General features: G+C 41.2%; 1 protein-coding gene across 1 annotated transcript in view; it reads right to left on the bottom strand.

The window, feature by feature from the left end:
• The window catches only part of LOC126185127 (organic cation transporter protein-like), a 480435-nt gene that overhangs the window by 59286 nt on the left and 393359 nt on the right, over positions 1 to 27790 (bottom strand). Inside the window, exons 4-7 of the mRNA XM_049927950.1 lie at positions 9239 to 9488; positions 7077 to 7183; positions 6834 to 6988; positions 1243 to 1411 (exon numbers count right to left, since the gene is read on the bottom strand). Coding sequence (XP_049783907.1) covers positions 1243 to 1411; positions 6834 to 6988; positions 7077 to 7183; positions 9239 to 9488 — 681 coding nt within the window. The remainder of the gene's footprint in view (positions 1 to 1242; positions 1412 to 6833; positions 6989 to 7076; positions 7184 to 9238; positions 9489 to 27790) is intronic.

Below are 27790 nucleotides of genomic sequence, written 5' to 3'. Positions count from 1 at the left end.
ACATAAATTTTCGGTTTTGTTTTGTTTTGTGTGTATCTATCGGCTGTACTGAGCTGAGGTAAGTACTGGCCAGCCCCTCTATCTCTTTGTTAGTATTTATATCAAATATTCAAATAATTTCCCATTCTATATGGCACACTACAAGTTTAATTACAACATCTTCATGAAACTGTACATTTTAGCCCAGCAGAGCTCAGAAAAAGTGACGAAAAAGTTTTTGAATAGAAACTTGGAGAAAAGTTAATGGTGAACAATGATGTAATTTCAGCCAGCAGGATTGGATGGGGGGGGGGGGGGGGGGTGCAGGAGTGGGGAGGGGAGGGGACATCGGGGTAGCCATCTCCCTAAAGAACACTGCAAGACAGACAATCAGTTCAGTATCAATTTGAAGAGAGCTGGAATGTCTAGCAAATGTGCCTAGAACCATTTGTCATGAAACTTTAAAACTATTTTGGCATTCACCATGAAAATGAATTGCTCCCCCTCCCTGTCTTAAATCATTTGTATGCTCATCCTGAAATTTATTATTTATTATTGCAAAGAGCTAGAGGGAGGATAAACTTAATAACAAAATTTACAAATATATTTAAATGATTAAGCCGGAGCAACTGAAGTCTAGTGAAGAAATTTCCAAAGTTGCAAATTGTGTGTTCAATTGCTGTGGAAGTATCATAAGTAAAATAAACATTTAGCTAATTACTACAAATATTAGGTTATATTAATAATTCAATATAAGAGGCACATTTCCTTTATGGATTTTTGCTGCACTTGTGCAAGAGAGCAAAATTTAAATACTAAAGCAATAATAAAAATATCTAATCACAACATAATTCAAGTACAACAGAAGTACCATAGGCATCCATAATATTCATCAGATAGAAGGCAATTCTCAGAGGAGTTGGGTTGTTTTGGGAGAAGAGACCAAACTGAGAGGCCATCGGTCTCATCGGTTTAGGGAAGGACGGGGAAGGAAGTCGGCCGTGCCCTTTCAAAGGAACCGTCCTGGCATTTGCCTCGAGCGATTTAGGGAAATCACGGAAAACCTAAATCAGGATGGCCAGACGCGGGATTGAACCGTCGTCCTCCCGAATGCGAGTCCAGTGTGCTAACCACTGAATTCTCAGAAGACCTGCAGCTTTTGGGAATATTAAAAATTTTACTACAAACATGCAGTATTGTTGTTTTAATTCTATTATTGCTACAAATTGTTGCATGATTGTTCCTAGCTCTTGAAACACTTACCAATAATAGGCTATGAATAAAAGGGATGGTACATAAAGTGCCAAAATTAGTTTCTTCCAGTCCTTCAGCCACCAAGCCGCTAAACCCAATATTGCTGGACCCAACGAGTCAAATGCATTGATGACTATACCAGCCACAGCTCTGCGTTTTGGTCCCATGAGCTCCATACCTACATTTGAAAATAAAGATCAAAATATATTTACATTGTCATATCAGATTTGAAGTGCCAATTAGAAATATTGAACAAAAATGAGTTGTTATTTTCATCCATAATAAACTTCACTGGGGAATATAAGAACTGAGAAAGAGTGATTAATATATCCAAGCCTATCTGCAGGTTTTTATTGATCTTCTAGCATTAGAACAGTTGGTCTGTTGAGGTTTTGAAAGGTCATTTTTTAATGCTCACTGCAAGCACTTTTTGTGATGCTGAAAACCTTAGCATAGCACGAGAACTTAGCATTCAGTATTGTACAATATGAAATTCTGGAATTAAACTAAACAAACTACACCAGCCTTTTTCATTATAATGTAACTATGTCTAGCTAAATCTCCAATGGAAATAATAATTTGTTTGTGAATTTTAGCAGCTATGTGGTACAGAGCAGCCAAATCACCACAAGCATTTTTTATTAACAAGAGGAAGCAAGCAACATGTAAGCTGAAGGCCACTGCATCAGTGTCCGAGTTACCTGCACTCACATCAAATGAGAAGGACTCAAATATCGCACAAAAAACAGTGAACAAGGGAAATTGCAAGATAAACAGTCAATCACGGGTAAATACATCTGTTAATAAGTATACTAATGTGTTAAAACTCTTACACCACAATGTTCAATCTCTAGAAAATAAGTTATTTCAGTTTGAATTAATAAATCATGGACACTGGTTAGACAAAGACCAGATTATGTCAACTGTGATTCCGGGTTACAAGCTTGCCAGTTATTATTGTAGAAGCAATAGTAAGTGTGGTGGAGCAGCTATTTTTGTAAAAGATTATTTAAAATTTACTGCAGTAGAAAATTATCAAAGCTTGGCAAGAGACAAAGCCATTGAGCTGTGTGTTGTTGATTTGACAGATGTTTATATTTTGGTTGTAATACTATATAGGTCTGGGGACTGGGAAATTTTCATTAAAAATTTTGAAAGGCTGCTAAATTTTACAAAGTGTGAGAGAAAGAAAGTGGTTATTTGTGGAGATGTAAATGTAGATTTTTTACACGATTCAAATCGTAGAAATGAAATGTTAAATATAGTCAATAGTTTTGGTTTTAAACACACAGTCAATTCCCCAACCAGAATTACTGCTGATAGTAAAACTGCAGTTGACCAAGTTTTTATAAGACTATGTGACCTAAATTTTAGTACTAATGACCATGAAGCTCAGCTCCTGTCTACTGAACAGCAATCAGACACTAAGTGTGGACCAAAAGCTAAAATAGTTGAAAAAAGAGACTTCAGTGATGACAACATTAGAGTGTTTAATTTTATGCTGTCAAGGGAAACATGGGGCTATGTCTTTAGTAAAACTGAAGTAAATAGCATGTTCGACAGTTTCCACAATGTATATTTTCACTACTTTCATATAGCATTTCTAATGAAAAAAAGGAGGATTAAGATAGTAAAAATAAATGTTGGGTAACGAAAGGCATTGTAACTTCCAGTAGAAAGAAAAAAATTCTTCACTGTCTTATTAAGCACAGAAATACTACTCAAGAATTCAGAAATTATGTGAAAAAAATACAACCAAATATTCAGCAAGGTAATAAAAGAAGCCAAAAAACGAAAAAATGATGAGTACATCTCAAATGCAAACAATAAAATGAAAGCTGTATGGAAGGTTATTAGAGCAGAAACTGGTACAGAACAGTCAACTTCACAAAATATCTCTCTTCAGATTGAAAATAACAGACACTCAGATCCAAAAGAGATAGCTGAAAAGTTTAACATGTACTTTACTAATATAGCAAAGCAGTTAATCGGAAATCAGTATGACGATGGACCTCAATGCCTACCAAATTATTTAAATGCTAGTGTTAAGTCTATGTTCCTTCAATCAATCATGGAAATAGAGGTGAAACAAATAATAAGGTCACTCAAAAACAAATATTCATGTGGACTGGATGGTGTGCCAGACTATGTCTTTAAAAAGTCATCTAATAATGTATTAAAACTTCTAATATATATATATATTAAACAACTTCTTCTCAACTGGAATCTTTTCGAATAGCCTAAAAACAGCTAAAGTAACTCCACTGTTCAAAAAAGGGGACTCTGAAAATGTAAATAATTATCATCCAGTATCCCAACTCAGTGTTTTCTCCAAAATATTTGAGAAAATTTTCTACAATAGACTACCAACTCATTACTCTCAGAAAATCAACATGGATTCAGTAAATCGAAGTATACAACAACAACAATGTATGAGTACATAGAAGCTGTGCTTAAAGCACTGAATGACAGAAAAGGTGCTACTGGTATCTTTGTGGACCTTTCAAAAGCTTTCGACATAATTGACCATGACTTCCTCATTCACAAATTAGATCAAAAAGGTGTCCGAGGAATCCCAAATCAGTGGATAAGATCTCACCTAGAAAACAGGCAGCAAGTGGTGGTTTTAATGCATGATGACATTTCAGTACAAGGAAAAACAACAACACATGTCTCCAGTAAATCAACAATAAAGTATGGAGTGCCGCAAGGTTCTGTCCTAGGACCTCTACTGTTCCTCCTTTGTATTGATGATATAAATGACTTTATTAAATTGGGAAAACTGATCTTATTTGCTGGTGACACCAGCATATTAATAACAGCTGCTGACAAAATCTCATTGGAAGTAGCAATAGATATTGTAATGTCTCAAATCACTAGCCGGTTTCAAAAAAATAAAATAATAATAAATAAAGAAAAAACTGTCTTTATGAATTTCCACTCTTCTACACATGTGCAAAACTTTGTTACAGTACCATTCCTTGAATATACGTTACTGAACTCTGTTACTGACACTAAGGTTCTAGGCCTATGGGTTCAAGATAATTTAAAATGGGACTGTCATACAAAAGAACTTGAGAAAAAAACTTTCAAAAGATTGTTATGCTCTGTGTGTGTTAAATAAAAGTGCAAGCAAGTCAACAGTTATTCAGGCGTATTATGCATACTTCCATGCACTACTTCGATATGGGCTAATCTTCTGGGGAAATTCAGCCACCAGCATAAAGATCTTTAGGATGCAGGAAAGAGCAATCAGGGCTATCTGCAACCTAAGAAAACTGGAAACATGTAGACCACATTTCATCCAGATGAAAATAATGAGCCTACCGAGCCTTTACATATATGAGTGTATCCTGTTTGCAAATGAGTATCTTTTAAACCAAACTGGACATCTTCAACAAAATAAGCATATACACAGTCACAACACAAGAAACACAAATAATATCCACATGTCACAGTGTAGAACAGCATTGTACCAAAAAAGTGTATCACAGATAACAGTTCAGCTGTATAACAGCCTACCCAGTGATTTAAAACCGCAGCAACATAAAATTTTTTTTAAACATAATCGTAAGTAATTTATAGTGGAAAAATGTCTCTCTCTCTCTCTCTCTCTCTCTCTCTCTCTCTCTCTCTCTCTGTGTGTGTGTGTGTGTGTGTGTGTGTGTGTGTGTGTGTGTGTTTTTTTTTCTGCCCCTTTCGCAATTTTGACTTGTCCTATATTCAATGTACTGTTTAAGTATGTAATGAATCAAATGGACCAATAAATAAATGAATGAATGAACTGAAATTACTATGAAGCTATAATTCCTATAACTTTCAGAATAATCCCATTCTGTTTTCATGTCCTTATATTTTATGCATAGGCTGGGCATAAACCTCTTACAGGCTCAAAACAACATATAGTTGGTTATTTCAAGGTTTAATGGTTTTGAATTGGTTTCAAGCAATTCTATAGTAATATATTAAATGTATAAAACAATTGACGTACTGAAACACCACTGATGGCTCACTATGCACAAATACACAAATAACTTCCTCACTAACACCTCAGAAGTACAAACTGTGACTTGGTAAATATATTAATTGTAATAAGATGGTTAAGAAGTCACTTGCAAATAAAGTGTTCTAAATTTTTTGAGAATACTGGAGAAAGTGAAATCACATTAAATTTGATGTGTTTTCCTATTCCCTTTCTTGCATTATGGCGAAAATTCATCATTTCAACCAACTGTAAAATGTTTTGATTTTAAAGGTTTAATGTTGGATATTACTACTTCTGGTGAAATGAGTGTCACTCCATACCACTGAAGGTTTTTTGAATTTGATGGTCTAAGATGTATAAGGGTATTATTTACTGAATCTGGCACAGTTTATCAACAACATATAAGAATATTGCCACACTCCATATCTCTGTTACCAATAAGTTATTTATTCTTAAAGTCACCTTCTGCTCATCCTGCCTGGTTCTACTAGTTGCCCCTACACTATACCCTACATTACATTTATTTATTGCTTGATGTGATGATCTTCTTTTTGTAACATTTCCTGAGCTGTCTGCATAACTTTCAATATTTTGCAGTATTGCCTGTAACGAGCACATGAGCTCCTGGTTGATAGATATATAATCTAAAACAACATTGCAGTTTCCTCAGAAATGTGTGAATGCAAGTCCCATATAACTAAGACTGAACTTTTCCCATACATCTAGTCACATTGAATGAAGGTAAATTCTTCCACGTAAGGTGAATATATTGCATGTTCCTGTGGAGAACAACAGTGTCCCCAATATCTGTTAATGTTCAGAAAATGTGACAACCGTGTAAAAATTTGCATATGATAGAAAATTACAGTGATGTTATTGATGGCAAATATGGGATAGACATTATATAATTCAGACACACAAAATAAATATGTATATTTATCATTAATGTCTACTACGATGTAAACATTCCTCCAGTTCATAAATTTGAGCTGTCTCCTAAAATACTCAGTTTTTGGCTTGTCAAATATCCTCCTAATATTATAGGATTTACATCCCGCTCAGTATGAAGGTTCACCATATAGAGACTGTACGTCATGGTGAGATACGTAATGTACAGTATCAAAAGTAAATTGCCCATTGTATTCATTTTTTAATGCTGACTTTTTGCTCATAGGACATTCTGAATTTTATACATTTCAGGAAAGGAATTTTCATGATCAACATTAAAGAAAAAACTTAAAAATTTAGATGCATTAATACGTTGAAGAATAGGCTGTCTATTCAAATACAAGTTTGAAATTTTGCAAATAATCCTACATGCTGGATGCTTCAATGGGTATTATTTTTTAGTAATGCAGCAGTGTGGTATTTGATGGTAAAGAGGGAGGGCTAATGATAGTGAGATGTTTTCATTTCTACATGCTTCCAATTTAAAGCAATTTTTTTTAATCATGATGGGTGAGTTGAAAAAATATTAAATTTTAGGCTCAATGCTCATTGATAATAATCATCATACTGAAGTTAATTTCATTATATGTATACATTAGACATTTGACTTATTTAACAGAAAATTGTCGCATTATAGCTAAGTAGTGCTTCATTTAGAACTACATACCAAGTATAAAAATAGATGAAAAGTTTCCACCCATAACAAACATGGCTAGGAACTCAAGAACCAAGTATGTCATATAATTATTTGCATATGCTCTTGCAAAACCCAAGATACTTGTAAGGCCCATACCATACATGAAGACTTTCTTTCGGCCAAATCTGTAAAGAAGAAATTTATTATCTGTTAGAAAATTGGCAATTTTTCAAAAAATTCAGTATTTCAAGAGCATTGTCTGGGAACTTGTACCTGTCTGAGATATAACCAAATACTGGTAGGCCCAACAGATAACCAAAATTATTGACAGTGCCAACCATTCCAAGTTTCCACAATTCTTCATCACATGTTATATCCCACTGGAAAAAAAATAATAAAATTAGCTGGCACAGCTGTTACACAATAAGAAACAGTGTTACTTATTTAATTTGAAGACATGTTTTCAATCAGATTAAAGATGATTTTCTACAGTCAGTTTGCAATTCAGTTATATATTAATATAAGAGTTACAAAACTTCATGTATCCTGAGAAAACTCCTGCCTCTTCTGATGTATCTTGTGGCAATTGTTTATCTTTTGCTGGTGGCTAAACATTCAGATATGTCCAATGGAAATAGTAACAGGTAATGGTTATCTACATATTGTTAAATGGAGGCCTACTTATAATCATCACTGATGCTTCTCGCAGTAATAACATAATGTAAGCATATTGTTTACCCTCAAAAGTTTCCACAATTAAGATTCTAAACCGCCACAAATGAGTGTGTGTCTACATACTAACTCTGATTGGAAATACAGGATGTATCTGCTGGATCTTGCAACTGAGTTTAAATTAGCAGTGGCATTTTTTAACATGAACTGTCTACATAATTCACATTTGAGCAGTTTAAGGTAATTGTTGCTTGGAAACTATCAAGAATGAGTATATATGTTTAGATAATGTTTTCATATCATAATTGCACATACTACAACACACAAATACAATGTAAACCACTGTAAAAGTGTAGCAGAGGAAATATCTTTTTTGTGCCAAATGTTAAGGTTTCTTTCTGTTTCGTGCCATTATGGACTGCAGGAAGAATGACTGCTTGATGGGATCTGCATGAACCCCATAGGATAGATACATAGGGCACTGAATACATTTCTGCCTTATAATCTTGTAAGTAGGTTCTTTTAAGATATACAGCATTTTTTTGTTAGTATCTGTCATAAGCACATTCTTTCATGACACAATCAAGTCTGTAAATGCTCCCCAAACATTGTTATTCCCAAATATTTGCACAGCACAATTGACATTATCTCACTAATCCAATAGTCAAAGGGTATCATCTGTTTATATTCAATGAAGCATACACATTACACTCGTCTACACTGAAAATTAGTTGCAAAGCTTAGCTCCATGCTGGTATTTTGTCAAAACCTAATTTTCACCAGATGGCAGATCCTCACAGATAACTGCATCATCTGCCAAAAGCCTGAGACTGAAACTAATATTAATGTGCAAAGTCATTAATGTATAACAAGAACAGCAGCGGTACTGCTACAGTCTCTTGGGTCTCGCCAGACATTACCTCAGTGTCTGCTGACAACTTTCAGTCACATGTCATGTCAATAGCACATGTTCAGTATCACATAATCAATGCTTTCAATATCCAAACTGATACCCATGTACAGATTATTTTATTTAATGTACATAATACTGTTTTTAATCTGCATATGTTATTGGATTCTACTACAAATAGATAGGAATGATGTATGATGGTAGTTCTGTGGAACAATCCCACTTTCTGTTTTGTAGATGGATTTAATCTATCCCCTTTCCCAGTGAAGCAGAGCATGTCTCTGCTCAAGAGACCTGTGCTAAATTATGCTCAAGAGCAGAACTAATTTACTCACAGATTCTGTACAGAACTCGACAGGTAGTCAGTCAGTCCCTGAGGTCCTGCTGAGTTTTAGTGATTTAAGCTACATTCTAACACCACCAGTACTCCAGAATGAAATTTTCACTCTGCAGCTGAGTGTGCGCCGATACGAAACTTGCTGGCAGATTAAAACTGTGTGCCGAACCGAGACTCGAACTCCGTCCTGAGTTCGAGTCTCGGTCCGGCACACAGCCATCTCTGGAGCACTACGGTTACTGAATGATGCAACGTTACTCGATTTTCTTTTACGAATGAGCATTTGAACACAGAATTCAACATTTTGGTTTTTGTTTCGTTATTTTCTACCAAGTATTAATTTACGTCTTTTTCCCCTCTCATATTATCACCTGTTTAGTTAGAGGAATACCCACAGAGCAAATTTCTATTTAGATAAATTTCCTAATTACTATTTGATTTACTGTAAGAGGTGAGTGTTATATTAAATTTAATTACTGGAGTACAACTGTGACACCAGATGTATGTTTTTGTTACCTCACTCTGGATGGATGTTTCAAATCCTTCATACACCCATTCATCACACCGCTCCGTGGTGTTGGTGAAGAGCGAGGCAGGGCACGTGCTGTTGAAGATGTCAGCTACCACAGAACTGTTGCGAATATAACGTCGGCAGTGTGCAGGCTTCAGCAGGTCTCCACGGGTGTCCACCGGCACTGCGTTCTGCAACCAGTGGGGACTGAAATCTGCCCCCACAGGGCTGCCATCGCAGTCAGGAATGTAACACCTGCAGACGTGTAAACCACTGACTGCATCATCGTACATTAAAATTTTGACTTTTGCCGAAAGCAGAACTCATTTTGATGAAATATAACAGGAAAAAGCTACTTTTTGTATACAGCTATATGTCTACATTAGCAACTAATCACACTGAATTATCAATGCATACGTTTTATTGGTCATATTGGCATTGCACACCTTACGCACTAGGCTACCTGTGGAGTTCACAACGAGTCTGACTGGGATGTCCTCTTTACGTTTACTTCCCTGCGATCCCTTCGTTGTGAACAGTCTCTAAATTTCTTTTTTTCTGAAGAGAAAGCCCGCTCAGGTAGGATTAGTAGAACAGGGAGAGAAGGTCTGACGAAGATCGGCACGTACGTCACAGGTTCGTTTCTCAAATGGGAGAGTCTCGCATATATGCTGATCAGTGTCCAGTGGCAGACGCAACAGGAGAGGTATTGCACACCATTGAGAGGTTTACCATCGAAACTGCTAGAGCGAATCCTCCACGTAGAGTGAAGAAACGGGTAACTTCCTCCCACATACATCTCGTAGGATGACGACGACAGAAATATCGGAGAAATCAGAAGTCAGTTGGAGGTTTACCGACAGTAAACACACTATCTGATCAGAAGTATACTAACACCTCTATGTAATGCATAATTGACCCTTAGATGTCACGAGATGTGGACTCACCAGTATAAGAGCAGGTGGGGAGTATCACATAATCAGAAGAGAAGCAGGAACATCAGAAGAGGTCGGCCAGGATTGCGCAGTGACTGCTCAGTGAACATCACCTGAGTAACAAATTCGTTAGGGGCATTTCGAGCCTTCCGAAGCTGCCAATGTCGACAACCACAGCTAAACCGAGGCTTCTTATACTGACTGACAGGGACCGCTGAGGGTGGCTGTCAAAAATCACACACATTCAGAGGAAAGAATTACTCACGAGTTCCACAGTGCTACCAGCGTTCCAGTTATTACACTGACTGTACAAAGCGAGTTAAAAGAATGGGGTTTAATTGTCGAGCAGAACCTCATAAGCAACACTTGAGGTAATGTAAAGGCTGGATGACTGGAAACGAGTGATATGGCGCGACGAATCGACACTACACTTTGTGGAAATCCAATGGGGGTGTGAGTTTGGCGGATGCCTAGAGAACGTTCCGTGCCGTCGTGTGTAGAGCCAATTGTGAAGTACAGATGGGATGGTGTAATGGTATGGGGGTGATTTTCGTGGTTAAGGTGTGATCCCCTTGTTGCGCTTAACAAAACACTAAGTGCAGAAGGGTACGAACACGTTTTACAGCCTTATGTAGTGCATACAGCAAATGATAACGCACTCTGTCATAAAGCAGCATCTGTGAGGCAATGATTTGTGGACAATAACATTCCTGAAATGTACTGACATGCCCAGAGTCCCGACCTGAACCCAATGGAACACCTTTGAAATGAGTTAAATTATCGACCTCAGCGTCCAAAATCATTACCTTCTCTGGTTTCAGCTCTCGTGCAAAAATGGTCTGCCATGTCGGCACCGCCATTCAAACACCTAATGAAACTGGGATTTAGATGTTTTTAAAGTATAGGAAAACAGAACTGTTTTCTTAAAATGGTGCATTTCTCAGTTAGTTATAATGGAAGCGTGGAATAATCCCATCGGACGATACTGTGGAGCTTTGTTGTGTGTATGAATGTGGTGACTATTTAAAGGCCTGTCTTTTTATTCCAATGAAATGAAGACGCGGAACTGGAATCCACGAGGAATATGGAACACAATGACGACACAAAATGTTGCTGAGGTCAACGTCGGGAAGTCTCACTGAAACATCCTCGCCATGCAAGCGCGCACATACCTGAGGACAAGGGAAAGGAAGGTATGTAGTGTAGTCAGGAATTTTACTTTAAAGAAAGTGATTTAAAAGTCGGTATTACCCAGGTTTTTAACGGGGTCGGAACTGGAAAGTTTTTATGGCTACTTGCAGGTCATTATTCGTCTTCAAAAATATTAAAAATACTCCAAACCCCCTGGTCTAGAATCTCCCGACAGACTATCGTATGGGCACCCTTGTCCATCATGACATTCGAGGCATAGGTATTCCACATGTAACATAACTGCATTTACTCAATATTATTAAACATAGACAATGTTAATACTGGTCTTCTGTGACACTGATTTTATGGGCACTGGGCCTTTATCCGAAGCATGTTTCAGTGCTCGTCGCTTCGTCTCCTACTGCAGGAGACATCTACAGAGGTCATAACGTCTGATTAGCTCATTTTCAAATGTAACCTAGGTTAACAAGCCTTCGGATAAAAATTAACTAACTCCGCATTTACGTCTAGCTGTGAATGTCTCCCGTAGTAGGAGACGAAGTGGTGAGCACTGTAACTTGCCTGTACCCATACAATCAGTGTTGTCAAGGATACTAAGGCCGGCCTCAGAGTCTGCATAGTATGATCAATACTGATCATATGTGTGATCAGGCTATAGGAATATTCTTATTCCATTCAAGTATCACTTCCGTAAAACCGTAAAAATAAAATGAGTTTACTAACATTGAGATTTAGAAACAGCTACTGGCAACGATGATTTTGTATAAAACATTACCCGCACTTGCAACTTCCACAAAATCCGCACTAAAGTAATTATAGGCCTAATCATCCTAGGACATGGAAGAGAGGCAGTACGGTAGTTGTGATGGGAGTGAACCCAAGTTAGTAGCAGACACGCATTATCCAAGCGATAGTCAAGTTCGTTCCGTACCTTATGTAGCAACATCCTGTCAATGGTGATCACAGCATCACTGATGTGTTCTCTGAGCCGGCCGAAGTGGCCAAGCGGTTCTAGGCTCTACAGTCTGGAGCCGCGCGACCGCTACGGTCGCAGGTTCGAATCCTGCCTCGGGCATGGATGTGTGTGATGTCCTTAGGTTAGTTAGGTTTAAGTAGTTCTAAGTCTAGGAGACTGATGACCTCAGATGTCAAGTCCCATAGTGCTCAGAGCCATTTGAAGCCGCTCTCTGAACTGTGGCAGTGTTCTTGGCAGTGCGGATACGTAAACACGGTCGTTACTGTACCCTCAAAGGGAGAGTCACCAGGCGTTAGGTCATGAGACCTGGAAAGCCAACAAAACAGAACCACATCATCTTCACCACCATTCCAATGACGTGGAAGATTGTTGTTTAGGTAGTGACGAACATCTGTGCACCAATGATGGAGTGTCCTGTCTTGTTGGAAGGTGAAATTCTCGGAATCAGCATCATTTGTGGAAACTGCCATACCTGCGACATATCAAGGTAAGAGATACCAGTCACAGTCTTCTGACTGAAGACAAACGGGCCAGACAGCTTCGTCTCTGACGTTGCTCAAAAAACATTGACCTTCGTCAAATCTCCGTTCATGCACCACAGTTTCATGAGGATGTTCAGTGTCCCACACACTCGCATTGTGGCGATTAACCTTTTCAGATAAACGGAAAGTTGCTTCGACGCTAAGTATCAGCCTGGAGGCGAAATGTTCATCCTCAATTGCTTCCTGCATTGTGATACAAAACTGAAGGCGCAGGCCATAAATTTCCGGCTCTAATTGATGCACGAGCAGCAAACGGTACGGTTCGAAATGCAACTGCCGTCGCAGAATCTTCAACACAGTTTGCTGGGGTATTCCCAGTTCGCGGCTTGCAAGGATCGTTCATTTTTTTGACTATGTATGAAAATTTCCCTCACCTTCTCCACGGCTGCTTCCGGCGCACTTGGTCGGCCGGTACTTTACTCGGCAACCACTGTCCCAAAGATGTCGATACCAACGTACAATGCTCTATTTACACGGTGTTTTTTTCTCCATAATTCTTCTGAATGCGCAGGCCGGAGTGGCCGAGCGGTTCTAGGCGCTACAGTCTGGAACCGCGCGACCGCTACGGTCGCAGGTTCGAATCCTGCCTCGGGCATGGATGTGTGTGTTGTCCTTAGGTTGGATAGGTTTAAGTAGTTCTAAATTCTAGGGGACTTATGACCACAGCAGTTGAGTCCCACAGTCTTCAGAGCCATTTGAACCATTTTTTTCTTCTGAATACGCACTGCGCTTCTGTACATATAAACAATTCGTATACAGTATTTCAACACACAACAATTCTTTTCTTGATCCGTCGTCATTCTGGCAAGGCACCGCATTCATAACGCTAACTGGTGAACACAATGCAAATTCGTTGAGTATACGGTTTTGTTCATGTGTCAGTCATATATACAGGGTGTTACAAAAAGGTACGGCCAAACTTTCAGGAAACATTCCTCACACACAAATAAAGAAAAGATGTTATGTGGACATGTGTCCGGAAACGCTTAATTTCCATGTTAGAACTCATTTTAGTTTCGTCAGTATGTACTGTACTTCCTCGATTCACCGCCAGTTGGCCCAATTGAAGGAAGGTAATGTTGACTTCGGTGCTTGTGTTGACATGCGACTCATTGCTCTACAGTACTAGCATCAAGAACATCAGTACGTGGCATCAACAGGTTAGGGTTCATCACGAACGTGGTTTTGCAGTCAGTGCAGTGTTTACAAATGCGGAGTTGGCAGATGCCCATTTGATATATGGATTAGCACGGGGCAATAGCCGTGGCGCGGTACGTTTGTATCGAGACAGATTTCCAGAACGAAGGTGTCCCGACAGGAAGACGTTCGAAGCAATTGATCGGCGTCTTAGGGAGCACGGAACATTCCAGCCTATGACTCGCAACTGGGGAAGACCTATAACGACGAGGACACCTGCAATCGACGAGGCAATTCTTCGTGCAGTTGACGATAACCCTAATGTCAGCGTCAGAGCAGTTGCTGCTGTACAAGGTAACGTTGACCACGTCACTGTATGGAGAGTGCTACGGGAGAACCAGTTGTTTCCGTACCATGTACAGCGTGTGCAGGGACTGTCAGCAGCTGATTGGCCTCCACGGGTACACTTCTGCGAATGGTTCATCCAACAATGTGTCAATCCTCATTTCGTACGCTTCTCAACAACAGATTCGGTGACCGATGGATTGGTAGAGGCGGAGCAATTCCATGGCCTCCATGCTCTCCTGACCTCAACCCTCTTGACTTTCATTTACGGGGGCATTTGAAAGCTCTTGTCTACGCAACCCCGGTAACAAATGTAAGAGACTCTTCGTGCTCGTTTTGTGGACGGCTGTGATACAATACGTCATTCTCCAGGGCTGCATCAGCGCATCAGGGATTCCATGCGACGGAGGGTGGATGCATGTATCCTCGCTAACGGAGGACATTTTGAACATTTCCTGTAACAAAGTGTTTGAAGTCACGCTGGTACGTTCTGTTGCTGTGTGTTTCCATTCCATGATTAATGTGATTTGAAGAGAAGTAATAAAATGAGCTCTAACATGGAAAGTAAGCGTTTCTGGACACATGTTCACATAACATTTTCTTTCTTTGTGTGTGAGGAATGTTTCCTGAAAGTTTGGCCGTACCTTTTTGTAACACCCTGTATATATATATGTATGTATGACTTTGGAAATGAATGACTCGTTTATAGAAGCCCTGTATAATAAAAGTACATACATATCTAGATTTCAATGTTCTTGAATTGACCAAAAAGCCAAATTATGGTCGCCGGAGCTATTTGAATACACAAGTAATTTCTTGTAGCATCGACGAGAGCACACCGTTTCATTACACTTCGTTTCACAACAGTTTGAGTATGGGGCACAAAAATGACAGTGATTTAAATTATTGTAACGCCCGGCCAAATTAAAGCACCAGAAACTGTAGAGGTACTTTATGGATTGTGCACTGCAATAGCAGTAGAATCCTGTGTTGTTTGACTCTCGTGGGAAATTTATTCAAACACAGTCTGATTAAAGTTACTTGACAGTTGACACTTCACATGTTGGAGGTGCTTCCTCCAATCAAAGGCGTTCAGCGTCGCTCCTGAACTGTTCGTCGTTGTCAAACTGCCACAGCAAATGGTCAGTTAACTTCCAATTACGTGCGTGGTTTTCTTTCTTTCTTTTTTTTTTCCTTCCTTGTTGCGTCTGGATCCCGAATCCTGAGACCGGCCCTTTTACCTCGCATTTTATCACACACACACACACACACACACACCACTAGCCAAAGACTACTGGATTCTTCCGCACAAGACACACGATTCGCCTTCACATACAATCGCCATTGCAGAGATCGGCCTACAGTAGGTAAACTTCATACGTAAAACCTAATTTTTTGTAGGTAGAAAATTATCGTTGCAACTGGTTCTCTAGATAAATAAATATATTAGCAGAATGCGAAGGTCTTGCGTAGCCTGGTGGTGACGTCACAGTTCACGATGCCGGATGCCGCGGTGTTCGAATAACGCCAGGCGGTAACATTTTTTTCTTTTTTTTTTAAATCTTTACCAAAATGACTTATTATTATATTCAGTTAGGTAGTTTTAATCAATGTTTTACTTTTAATCTTTTGTTACATCATTTTCGTCATCTTGACTTTTTTATTTGCTCTTATTTTTCTTCCTATCATTTTTTCTTATGGAATCCGTGTCGCCTGTAACCTGTACATCACTTCCAACGAGGACAGCTCATCGGTCGGTATCGCGTAGCTAAAGCGAGAAGTTAAAATTCGCTTTTAGCGCCGAAACTAAACTTTTTCGGTCTTGACTTTGCTCTTACAGGCCAGCTGGTATTACGCCGTGAGCAAAGCGAGCGCGATTAATAGTTCTGCCGCAGGTTGCTGACAGCCGTTTTCTTGGATACATTGCACATCAAGAGATTGTGGTTAGGTTAGGACACAATTGTAAATGCAGGGCTGTCAAACGCGTTGTCCGCCGCAGTTCAATTCAAAAAATGGTTCAAATGGCTCTGAGCACTATGGGACTTAACTGCTGTGCTGATCAGTCCCCTAGAACTTAGAACTACTTAAACCTAACTAACCTAAGGACATCACACACATCCATGCCCGAGGCAGGATTCGAACCTGCGACCGGAGCAGCAGCGCGGCTCCGGACTGGAGCGCCTAGAACCGCACGGCCACATCATTGTGTGTGTTGTCTGAAAGGGGACAGCTTACCATAGACTTCCACGTTCGGAAACAGTCCCCAAACTCGCGTTTGTCGAAGTACGGGAAACACTACCGGAAATGCACAATACTAAGGTATAATTTACACGGTTCAGAGGCCTTAAGGGAAGTCGTACCGCCATATCTCGACAATGTTAAATTGGCTATATAAATGCCCCGTTTTTTCAGGAAATTACAGTTCTTCGACTGGTGTTTACAAAAACCGCACGCTGTTGTCCGTCTGTCAGGAGAAGAGGCGCTGTTGTCTTATTACTATTTGATGAAGTTCATTTCGTGTTATGTGATTGAAGTCTTCTTTGAAATCTCGTTGCAGTGCCACAGAAAGAAGTATGTGGCACTAGTAAAAAAAAAAAAAAAAAAAAAATGTCTGTGTCATTGTTCGGCAGCTATAAACATTATTACGTACGTGAGGAAATTCGGTACACCATATATTTAATCGTTCTGGGTATATTTGCGGAGGCCTGTAGTAGCCGGCTTACCGGGTATAATATGCTACCTTTAATCACATGTCGCGCAGGAACGTCGATCTCGTAGGATCTGCGTTCGGTTAGAGTGAAAATGTTTAACGTACCTCACGAAAACTGAAAACTTCCGATTGCGACAGGTCTGGTACTGAGGAGTGGACAGCGAACCCCCCGACATTCGATATGGCGCATAAACGTTACGTAAGGCGGACGCTGCGGGCCTGAATGAGCTCAAGTGTGGTAGTAATAAGGAGCGCCTTGAGCAAGGACAATATCGTTTGGAGGCGGCGCACGTCCTCACACTTGGAGTTGCCATTGTTCGGAGCCGCTCAAGGTGATTGCCCGCTTCCACGCTGCTGCTCTCACGTCGCCAAACAGTCTCTCCCGCCGTATACTGTCCACGAAGACAAAAAAAAAAAGCGAATTGTGGAAAAATGCCGTGCAGTCGGTAGGAGTGTGTGTCCTGAACAACATGCTCAAAATCCTGACCGGTAGGGTATGAGCGTTGGGGTGGGGGGGGGGGGGGGGGGTTTAAAATTAATTTTTTCTAAATTAAGCTACATTGAATTTCCTACAAAATAGTTTTTACTCATTTTTCTCTAGGACTTCTTGTTTCCGCGCTGCAGGGGATGGAAAAATCGCAGATTATTAAAAATATTGTTCTGACGGTATAAAATTAATGCTTAACTTTAAATGCGGCGAGTTAAAAACAAACATTAAATGTGTGTGCCACGTGTAAGTGCAGTGGAGCCATCCTAAGGGATACATTGTGTTCTCGGGTTTAACAAGCTGGACTGCTGTGTAACGCTACATGGAAGCATAAATGAGTTACTAATCATACTAACGCAAGTCACGCCTATGGACAGAATCTCTGCACATTGTTCTACGCTGTTAGAATGGAAACTGACTCTTTTCACCCTGTATGGCAGCTGTAGCGTTCTTCTGAGAAATGTGACTTCCTCCAATGCGATCGCTGCTGTTTTTGCCGTTTACATACTGGCTCTACCTTCCCAGAATTTCATGTTCGGTTCTCTGACGTGGATAGACAAAATAACTTTACTTAGTATGAGTTTACGTACTGTAGTTTGGATACTTCCAGTTTCTTGAATGAGTACTTCTTAGCAGTTGTTAAGTGAGATTTTATGTCGTTCCCGTGTGTTTAATTTCTGAATGTGATGTCAGTGACCTGCGCAGTTTTGGTGGAAAAGGGATTGGATTGGGTAATGTGGCACCCTCCTACTGTATATCGCTGACGGCGTAATGTAAAGCTGTCTATTGCGTTTTAGTCAATTGATGGTGAATTAATGAATGACCAAAAAGTTACTGCACTTCTCTCTCCATTAATTTTGTTCGCATGAAAAGGAAAAAAAAATGCTTTTGGAATACACGCACCTTGAGGTAGAGTAGCAAGCTGAAACAAGTGACCAGGGAAATGAATAACCAGGAGGAGCTGTCAGATTGGTTGGTTGGTTTGGGGAAGGAGACCAGACAGCGTGGTCATCGGTCTCATCGGATTAGGGAAGGAAGTCGGCCGTGCCCTTTCAGAGGAACCATCCCGGCATTTGCCTGGAGTGATTTAGGGAAATCACGGAAAACCTAAATCAGGATGGCCGGACGCGGGATAACTGTCAGAGATGAAGTCGATTCCATCTGCGGTCTATAGCGCTCTAGCAACATGTTTCACATCCAGTGCCTTCCGATTCGTCGATAACTGCACTTTCAAAAGGAATTTAAGTAACATCCATACCAATTATAAAAATGGATGTACGTATGTATGTATATGTGTGTGTGTTCCACATCTCCTCCTAAACCACTGGACCGATTCCAACCAAACTTCGTACACGAATCATTTACTGTCTGTAAAGAATCACTGTGACGGTAAGAACCATCCGTCTATTAAAGAGGTGGAGGTGGGAGTGAAAAAGCAGAGCATCCAGTATTTGAGAATGAGAGCATTTAGAAGCTTGCAGCAAACTATACACATTATTTCGAATCTTCAAGAAACTTCCTCACGCGGACGACCCGCACAGAATGACGAAAGGTAAAAATTTTGTCGCTTAAAAACATTTTCGCTGTTCATGCAGTAAAACAGAGACATGGAGCACTAGGTTTTAATTATTACTTATTTAGTACGAAATCTATTCTCAACACATTTCGCAGACGGTGCTGTTAAATATACCAAAAAAAAACAACAAACATATCATTGTACGACATACAGTTCATGAGATGCGTGAGGAACCGCTGCAATAATGCATGGTGTTTTACCTTATTAATTCTCTATTCATTACACATTTGGCAGACAGTAGGCACATAAACCGCTGGATGTGTTGTTGTGGTCTTCAGTCCTGAGACTGGTTTGACGCAGCTCTCCATGCTACTCTATCCTGTGCAAGCTTCTTCATCTCCCAGTACCTACTACAACCTACATCCTTCTGAATCTGCTTAGTGTATTCATCTCTTGGTCTCCCCCTACGATTTTTACCCTCCACGCTGCCCTCCAATACTAAATTGGTGATCCCTTGATGCCTCAGAATATGTCCTACCAACCGATCCCTTCTTCTGGTCAAGTTGTGCCACAAACTTCTCTTCTCCCCAATCCTATTCAATACTTCCTCATTAGTTATGTGATCTACCCATCTAATCTTCAGCATTCTTCTGTAGCACCACATTTCGAAAGCTTCTATTCTCTTCTTGTCCAAACTATTTACCGTCCATGTTTCACTTCCATAAATGGCTACACTCCATACAAATACTTTCAGAAATGACTTCCTGACACTTAAATCTATACTCGATGTTAACAAATTTCTCTTCTTCAGAAATGCTTTCCTTGCCATTGCCAGTCTACATTTTATATCCTCTCTACTTCGACCATCATCAGTTATTTTGCTCCCCAAATAGCAAAACTCCTTTACTACTTTAAGTGTCTCATTTCCTAATCTAATACCCTCAACATCACCCGACTTAATTCGACTACATTCCATTATCCTCGTTTTGCTTTTGTTGATGTTCATCTTATATCCTCCTTTCAAGACACTGTCCATTCCGTTGAACTGCTCTTCCAGGTCCTTTGCTGTCTCTGACAGAATTACAATGTCATCGGCAAACAAGGTTTTTATTTCTTCTCCATGGATTTTAATACCTACTCCGAATTTTTCTTTTGTTTCCTTTACTGCTTGCTCAATATACAGATTGAATAACATCGGGGAGAGGCTACAACCCTGTCTTACTCCCTTCCCAACCACTGCTTCCCTTTCATGTCCCTCGACTCTTATAACTGCCATCTGCTTTCTGTACAAATTGTAAATAGCCTTTCGCTCCCTGCATTTTACCCCTGCCACCTTCAGAATTTGAAAAAGAGTATTCCAGTCAACATTGTCAAAAGCTTTCTCTAAGTCTACAAATGCTAGAAACGTAGGTTTGCCTTTCCTTAATCTTTCTTCTAAGATAAGTCGTAGGGTCAGTATTCCCTCACGTGTTCCAACATTTCTACGGAACCCAAACCGATCTTCCTCGAGGTCGGCTTCTATTAGTTTTTCCAATCGTCTGTAAAGAATTCGCGTAGTATTTTTCAGCTGTGACTTATTAAACTGATAGTTCGGTAATTTTCACATCTGTCAACACCTGCTTTCTTTGGGATTGGAATTATTATATTCTTCTTGAAGTCTGAGGGTATTTCGCCTGTTTCATACATCTTGCTCACCAGATGGTAGAGTTTTGTCAGGACTGGCTCTCCCAAGGCCGTCAGTAGTTCCAATGGAATGTTGTCTACTCCGGGGGCCTTGTTTCGACTCAGGTCTTTCAGTGCTCTGTCAAACTCTTCACGCAGTATCGTATCTCCCATTTCATCTTCTTCTACATCCTCTTCCATTTCCATAATATTGTCCTCAAGTACATCGCCCTTGTACAGACCCCCTATATACTCCTTCCACCTTTCTGCTTTCCCTTCTTTGCTCAGAACCGGGTTTCCATCTGAGCTCTTGATGTTCATACAAGTGGTTCTCTTATCTCCAAAGGTCTCTCTAATTTTCCTGTAGGCAGTATCTATCTTACCCCTAGTGAGATAAGCCTCTACATCCTTACATTTGTCCTCTAGCCATCCCTGCTTAGCCATTTTGCACTTCCTGTCGATCGCATTTTTGAGACGTTTGTATTCCTTTTTGCCTGCGTCATTAACGGCATTTTTATATTTCCTCCTTTCATCAAGTAAATTCAATATTTCTTCTGTTACCCAAGGATTTCTAAGAGCCCTGGTCTTTTTACCTACTTGATCCTCTGCTGCCTTCACTACTTCATCCCTCAAAGCTACCCATTCTTCTTCTACTGTATTTCTTTCCCCCATTCCTGTCAATTGTTCCCTTATGCTCTCCCTAAAACTCTGTACAACCTCTGGTTCTTTCAGTTTATCCAGGTCCCATCTCCTTAAATTCCCACCTTTTTGCAGTTTCTTCAGTTTTAATCTACAGGTCATAACCAATAGATTGTGGTCAGAGTCCCCATCTGCCCCTGGAAATGTCTTACAATTTAAAGCCTGGTTCCTAAATCTCTGTCTTACCATTATATCATCTATCTGATACCTTCTACCGCTGGATATACCTGCAAAAATTATATCACTGTACAACACATGGTTCAGGAGATACGATGTCATGAACAATAAGCTGCGTGGAAATTAAACTGCAAGGTGAAATTCGCTAAACGTACAGGTGAAATACGAGGTGCATTCAAGTTCTAAGGCCTCCGATTTTTTTTCTATTTAACTACTCACCCGAAATCTATGAAACTGGCGTTACTTCTCGACGTAATCGTCCTGCAGACGTACACATTTTTCACAACGCCGACGCCATGATTCCATGGCAGCGGCGAAGGCTTCTTTAGGAGTCTGTTATGACCACTGGAAAATCGCTGAGGCAATAGCAGCACGGCTGGTTCAAAAATGGTTCAAATGGCTCTGAGCACTATGGGACTTAACATCTGTGGTCATCAGTCCCCTAGAACTTAGAACCACTTAAACCTAACTAACCTAAGGACATCACACACATCCATGCCCGAGGCAGGATTCGAACCTGCGACCGCAGCAGTCTACATCTACATCTACATTTATACTCCGCAAGCCACCCAAGGGTGTGTGGCGGAGGGCACTTTACGTGCCACTGTCATTACCACCCTTTCCTGTTCCAGTCGCGTATGGTTCGCGGGAAGAACGACTGTCTGAAAGCCTCTGTGCGCGCTCTAATCTCTCTAATTTTACATTCGTGATCTCCTCGGGAGGTATAAGTAGGGGGAAGCAATATATTCGATACCTCATCCAGAAACGCACCCTCTCGAAACCTGGTGAGCAAGCTACACCGCGATGCAGAGCGCCTCTCCTGCAGAGTCTGCCACTTGAGTTTGTTAAACATCTCCGTAACGCTATCACGGTTACCAAATAACCCTGTGACGAAACGCGCCGCTCTTCTTTGGATCTTCTCTATCTCCTCCGTCAACCCGATCTGGTACGGATCCCACACTGATGAGCAATACTCAAGTAAAGGTCGAACGAGTGTTTTGTAAGCCACCTCCTTTGTTGATGGACTACATTTTCTAAGGACTCTCCCAATGAATCTCAACCTGGTACCCGCCTTACCAACAATTAATTTTATATGATCATTCCACTTCAAATCGTTCCGCACGCATACTCCCAGATATTTTACAGAAGTAACTGCTACCAGTGTTTGTTCCGCTATCATATAATCATACAATAAAGGCTCCGAACCGAGCGCCTAGAACCGCGGCACGGCTGGTGAATGTGCGGACACGGAGAGTGTCTTTCATTTTTGGAAAAAGCCAAAAGTCACTAGGAGCCAGGTCAGGTGAGTAGGGAGCATGAGGAATCACTTCATAGTTGTTATCACGAAGAAACTGTTGCGTAACGTTAGCTCGATGTGCGGGTGCGTTGCTTGGTGAAACAGCAGACGCGCAGCCCTTCCCGGACGTTTTTGTTGCAGTGCAGGAAGGAATTTGTTCTTCAAAACATTTTCGTAGGATGCACCTGTTACCGTAGTGCCCTTTGGAACGCAATGGTTAAGGATTACGCCCTCGCTGTCCCAGAACATAGACACCATCATTTTTTCAGCACTGGCGGTTACCCGAAATTTTTTTGGTGGCGGTGAATCTGTGTGCTTCCATTGAGCTGACTGGCGCTTTGTTTCTGGATTGAAAAATGGCATCCACGTCTCATCCATTGTCACAACCGACGAAAAGAAAGTCCCATTCATGCTGTCGTTGAGCGTCAACATTGCTCGGCAACATGCCACACGGGCAGCCGTGTGGTCGTCCGTCAGCATTCGTGGCACCCACCTGGATGACACTTTTCGCATTTGCAGGTCGTCATGCAGGATTGTGTGCACAGAACCCACAAAAATGCCAACTCTGGAGGCGATCTGTTCAACAGTCATTCGGCGATCCCCCAAAACAATTCTCTCCACTTTCTCGATCATGTCGTCAGACCAGCTTGTGCGAGCCCGAGGTTGTTTCGGTTTGTCATCACACGATGTTCTGCCTTCATTAAACTGTCGCACCCACGAACGCACTTTCGACACATCCGTAACTCCATCACCACATGTCTCCTTCAACTGTCGATGAATTTCAATTGGTTTCACACCACGCAAATTCAGAAAACTAATGATTGCACGCTGTTCAAGTAAGGAAAACGTCCCCATTTTAAGTATTTAAAAAAGTTCTCATTCTCGCCGCTGTCGGTAAAATTCCATCTGGCGTACGGTGTTGCCATCTCTGGGACGTATTGACAATGAACGCGGCCTCATTCTGAAACAATGCGCATGTTTCTATCTCTTTCCAGTCCGGAGAAAAAAAATCGGAGGCCTTAGAACTTGAATGCAACTCGTATGTGTACAAATACGCGTGAGATATAGTGAATATGCGTGAAATATAGCTGACGTGTGTATGCGAGAAACGCCACGGGTAGAAAGCCCAAAGCCCATCCTAAACCCATGGAACGATTTCAATCAAATTCGGTACACATATTATTTACAATTGTAGGGGTAAGAACCACCAGCCTCCTATTGGGAGGAGTGTGATGACGTGGAAAGAAGAGGGAGAACGATGAGATGGACAGAAAGCGAGGGGGGGGGGGGGGGGGAAGGAGGAGATGCGCACAGATAGGAATATGATGAAATGGACAGAGAGAGGGGAGAGGAAGACACAGGCAGAAAAAGGAAAGAGCAGGAGATGGACAGAGAGAGGAAGGAGGAGGAGATGGAAAGAGGAGGACATAGACGGATAAGGGAAAGAGGAAGGGATGGACAGAAAAAGGGGAGGAGCAGATGGTCAGGGGGGGGGGAAGAGGAGATGGACTAGTAAAAGCTCGGAATAAACAAGTTCTCAGGCAATGCCAGGTCTCTCAGCTAGTTCTTTATAAATTATGAGGCAGGCTGCGTAAATCCCCTGTCGCGACATAATAACAATGCCTTGAAATGTTCCTCTTCAGTATTTATGTTGAACAAGGTTTATTGTTAATGCTGGGAAAGTTTTATTTTGTTCACCTGTGCACACTGTCTTACAGTATTTTGGAAACGACCACTTATTACACCTGGATTTTAACTAAATTAACTAAGATCACGAATCCGACAAGAAGTATTAGCTGTAACAAAAAAAAAAAAAAAATGTATTAGCTAATTCGCGAAAATTGAATTAATTTTGTAGCCCTTGTACGAGGGGCGTTGAATAAGCAAAGCAGAAGATTATTTTTGTGGGAGCAGGTTGCTTTTATAGACCATATTATTCGGCCCTCTTTTTCAATTGTATCCCCGTTCAATGCGACAGGCTTGCGCCACCGTACTGGGGGAGTCTGTACGCCCGCATGATACCACTCTACTGATCGACGTCTAAGCCGACGTCTCGCTGTATCAGTAACCTTCTGCTTCCCGCGTACTGCATCCTTCATTGGGCCAAAATGGCGTTAGTCGGAAGGTGGGAAATCCGGACTGTAGTATGAACGACGAAGAACAGTCCAATGAAAATCTGTGATCTGCTCTCGGGTGCGCAGACGTGAAGCTTTGCGCTGTCGAGGAGAACGGCGAGTTCATTTTCATTTTTGTGGCGACTAACACGCTGAAATCGTTTCTTCAATTTCCATGAGGGTAGCACAATACTTTTCAGAGTTGATCGTTGCACAGCGAGGGAGGACATCAAACAGAATAACCCATTCAGAGTCCCAGAAAATTGTCGCCATGACTATGCCGGCTCTGAACTACTTCTTTGGGGGGAGAGGTTGTGTGGTTTCATTCCACGGATTGCCGTTATGTTTCCGGTTCGAAGTGATGCATCCATGTTTCATCGTCTGTGACGACGTTCGATAAAAAAAATTGTCACGATCATCCTCGTAAAGCGCAAGCAATCCCGTACAGATGGTCCTTCGTTGCTCTTTATGGTCTCCTGTTAGGTAGCGAGGAACCCAGCGAGTACACACGCCTGAGTACCCCAACTGGTGGAGGCGTGTGTCAGCACTACCAACAGAGACGTCGAGTGGTGTAGCGAGGTGTTTGTGACCGTTGATCACCTCAAATGAGACTGTCCGCACGTTCCAACATTCGAGGAGTCACCGCTGTGTGCTGCCGGCCGGCACACGGGAGATCGAACAAGTTTGCGTGGATAACAGACGCCTCACCAAACGACTTTCCGTGCTTCTGTCCTGCCAGGTCACTGTAAATATTCTGCAAGTGCTATGAATCTCTGTGATGCTCGGGGCTTCCTCGAAAAGAAACTCAGTGACAGTTCTCTGCTTGTAATGCACCTCCGTCACAGAGACCATTTTGATGGCTACGTATATTTGACACTTTCATCCCGGCGCAGATAAATGTTTTTCTCGTCATGGCGCGATGCGCGTATTCGTACTTATCCTTAGCCGGCCGATGTGGCCGTGTGGTTCTAGGCGCTTCAGTTTGGAGCCGCGCGACGGCTACGGTCGCAGGTTCGAATCCTGCCTCGGGCACGGATGTGTGTGATGTCCTTAGGTTAGTTAGGTTTAAGTAGTTCTAAGTTCTAGGGGACTGATGACCTCAGATGTTGAGTCCCATAGTGCTCAGAGCCATTTGAACCATTTTGAACTTATCCTTATCTGGCGGCGCTACTTTACGAGTTTCTCGTCGTGAGGCTGCGCGGTGGTAGTATTCAAACTACCGAGGCTACTATTTTAATACACTGACGTTTACTAAAAAAACACAGAAATTACACGATCTCATTTTTTCAGAGAGCTCTCTCGTTGAAGGGTCACAGAAATAATTGTATTCACAGCTATTCGTCGATCCAGGCTGATAGGTAAATACACAATACGTTATTGTTTTGCTGGTAGCATAATTGGGAGGCAATTAAGGCTGAGCCACCTGCTGCTCAATCTCATTTGCCATTCTCGGAGAATCGTCTTAGTGAGAGCACAACTACAGACTTACACCATTTTCTAAGTAAAGGCTCCGAACGAACATTACATCGTTCTTCATAGGCACTTTCAATTACAACGTCCTGCCCTGTGCTGGAATGTACGAGCACAGATTGTGACGTAAGAACGACGACGTTCGGATGTTTGGGTGTTGCCACGAATCGTGCACGGATAGCGCAAGCGGTTAAGGTGACCGCTCGCGTAAAGCGGTCGTCATTCCCTTATACAGCAGATGGTTGTTTGTATTCGAAACTGTGAATGCATTTAATGTATTCTCACGAAACGTCAAAACCGAGTGCGTTTACTGTGTTCGCAGCTACTTGTTGAATTATATTTATACCGGTTCATACTGAACCGTCAAGTTATCTTTTTTTAAGTCCATCAGGCTCCTCTTCAATAATCAATTCGCTGTTACATATTCGTGTTGGAAGCTATACAAAACTCGTGAAGTTTGTTCATCCTGACGATAAATTGCGACAAATCAAAAAATCCACGAATTCTTCAATATTGCAGCATGTAGAATGCCCCCGTAACGTAAATGTTGACTGTTTATGTAACATGAATCAGTACACTCTTTGGCACATTTTTACGATTGACGATGTAATTTATATTACTAGCTCACAACAGTGAGTATTGCATTGGTCTTATTATTTGATGCCTTTCATTTAATACCGCCTAGTATAATGTAAATGTTGTATGAACCTGATAATCGTCGTTGAATCGCAACTGGTTGCTCAATGAAGAATATTCGCCAGGAGCTCTTCGCGGTGAAACTTAACGTTTTTCAAACTGTGGCCAGTGTTGGATTAGTGTCTATTTTGGCTACAATAATACATTCACTATACTGTTCGTAGCAGCCTAACCGCAATTCTCTTTCCTTATTCATTGCAAGACCTGTTGCCGCTCATATTACTCCTGTCGGTACCAGACCAGAAGTGCTTTGCGTGAATTGCCGGTTTGTTTCACTGCATGTGATACAATCTTTCCACGATCGAGTTAGTTAACCGGTCACTGGGCATGTAATGATGCTCGTGAAAGGCGGTACACTTATTTTGAGCTTACTAGAATACGTTTTTCTTAAAATATAGTTTGATAAGATTGATAATTATTGACCCACGAAGTTCTGGAAATGCAATCAGATCACTTCCTCTCCTCTTGTGGTATTTTGGCTTTTTGGCTGTGAATCTCCATACTGAACCGTACGACACACTGCACATGTTTTTTTTATACTGATCGTTACCAGAATGAATTTTCACTCTGCAGCGGTCTGTGCGCCGATTTAAACTTGTCGGCAGATTAAGACCGTGTGCCGGGACTGGACAGAGGTGAGCA

The sequence above is a fragment of the Schistocerca cancellata genome, chromosome 4 (assembly GCF_023864275.1).
Source record: "Schistocerca cancellata isolate TAMUIC-IGC-003103 chromosome 4, iqSchCanc2.1, whole genome shotgun sequence".
Taxonomy (NCBI): domain Eukaryota; kingdom Metazoa; phylum Arthropoda; class Insecta; order Orthoptera; family Acrididae; genus Schistocerca; species Schistocerca cancellata.
The sequence above is the reverse complement of the archived record's forward strand: the minus strand, read 5'-3'. Positions and strand labels throughout refer to the sequence as shown.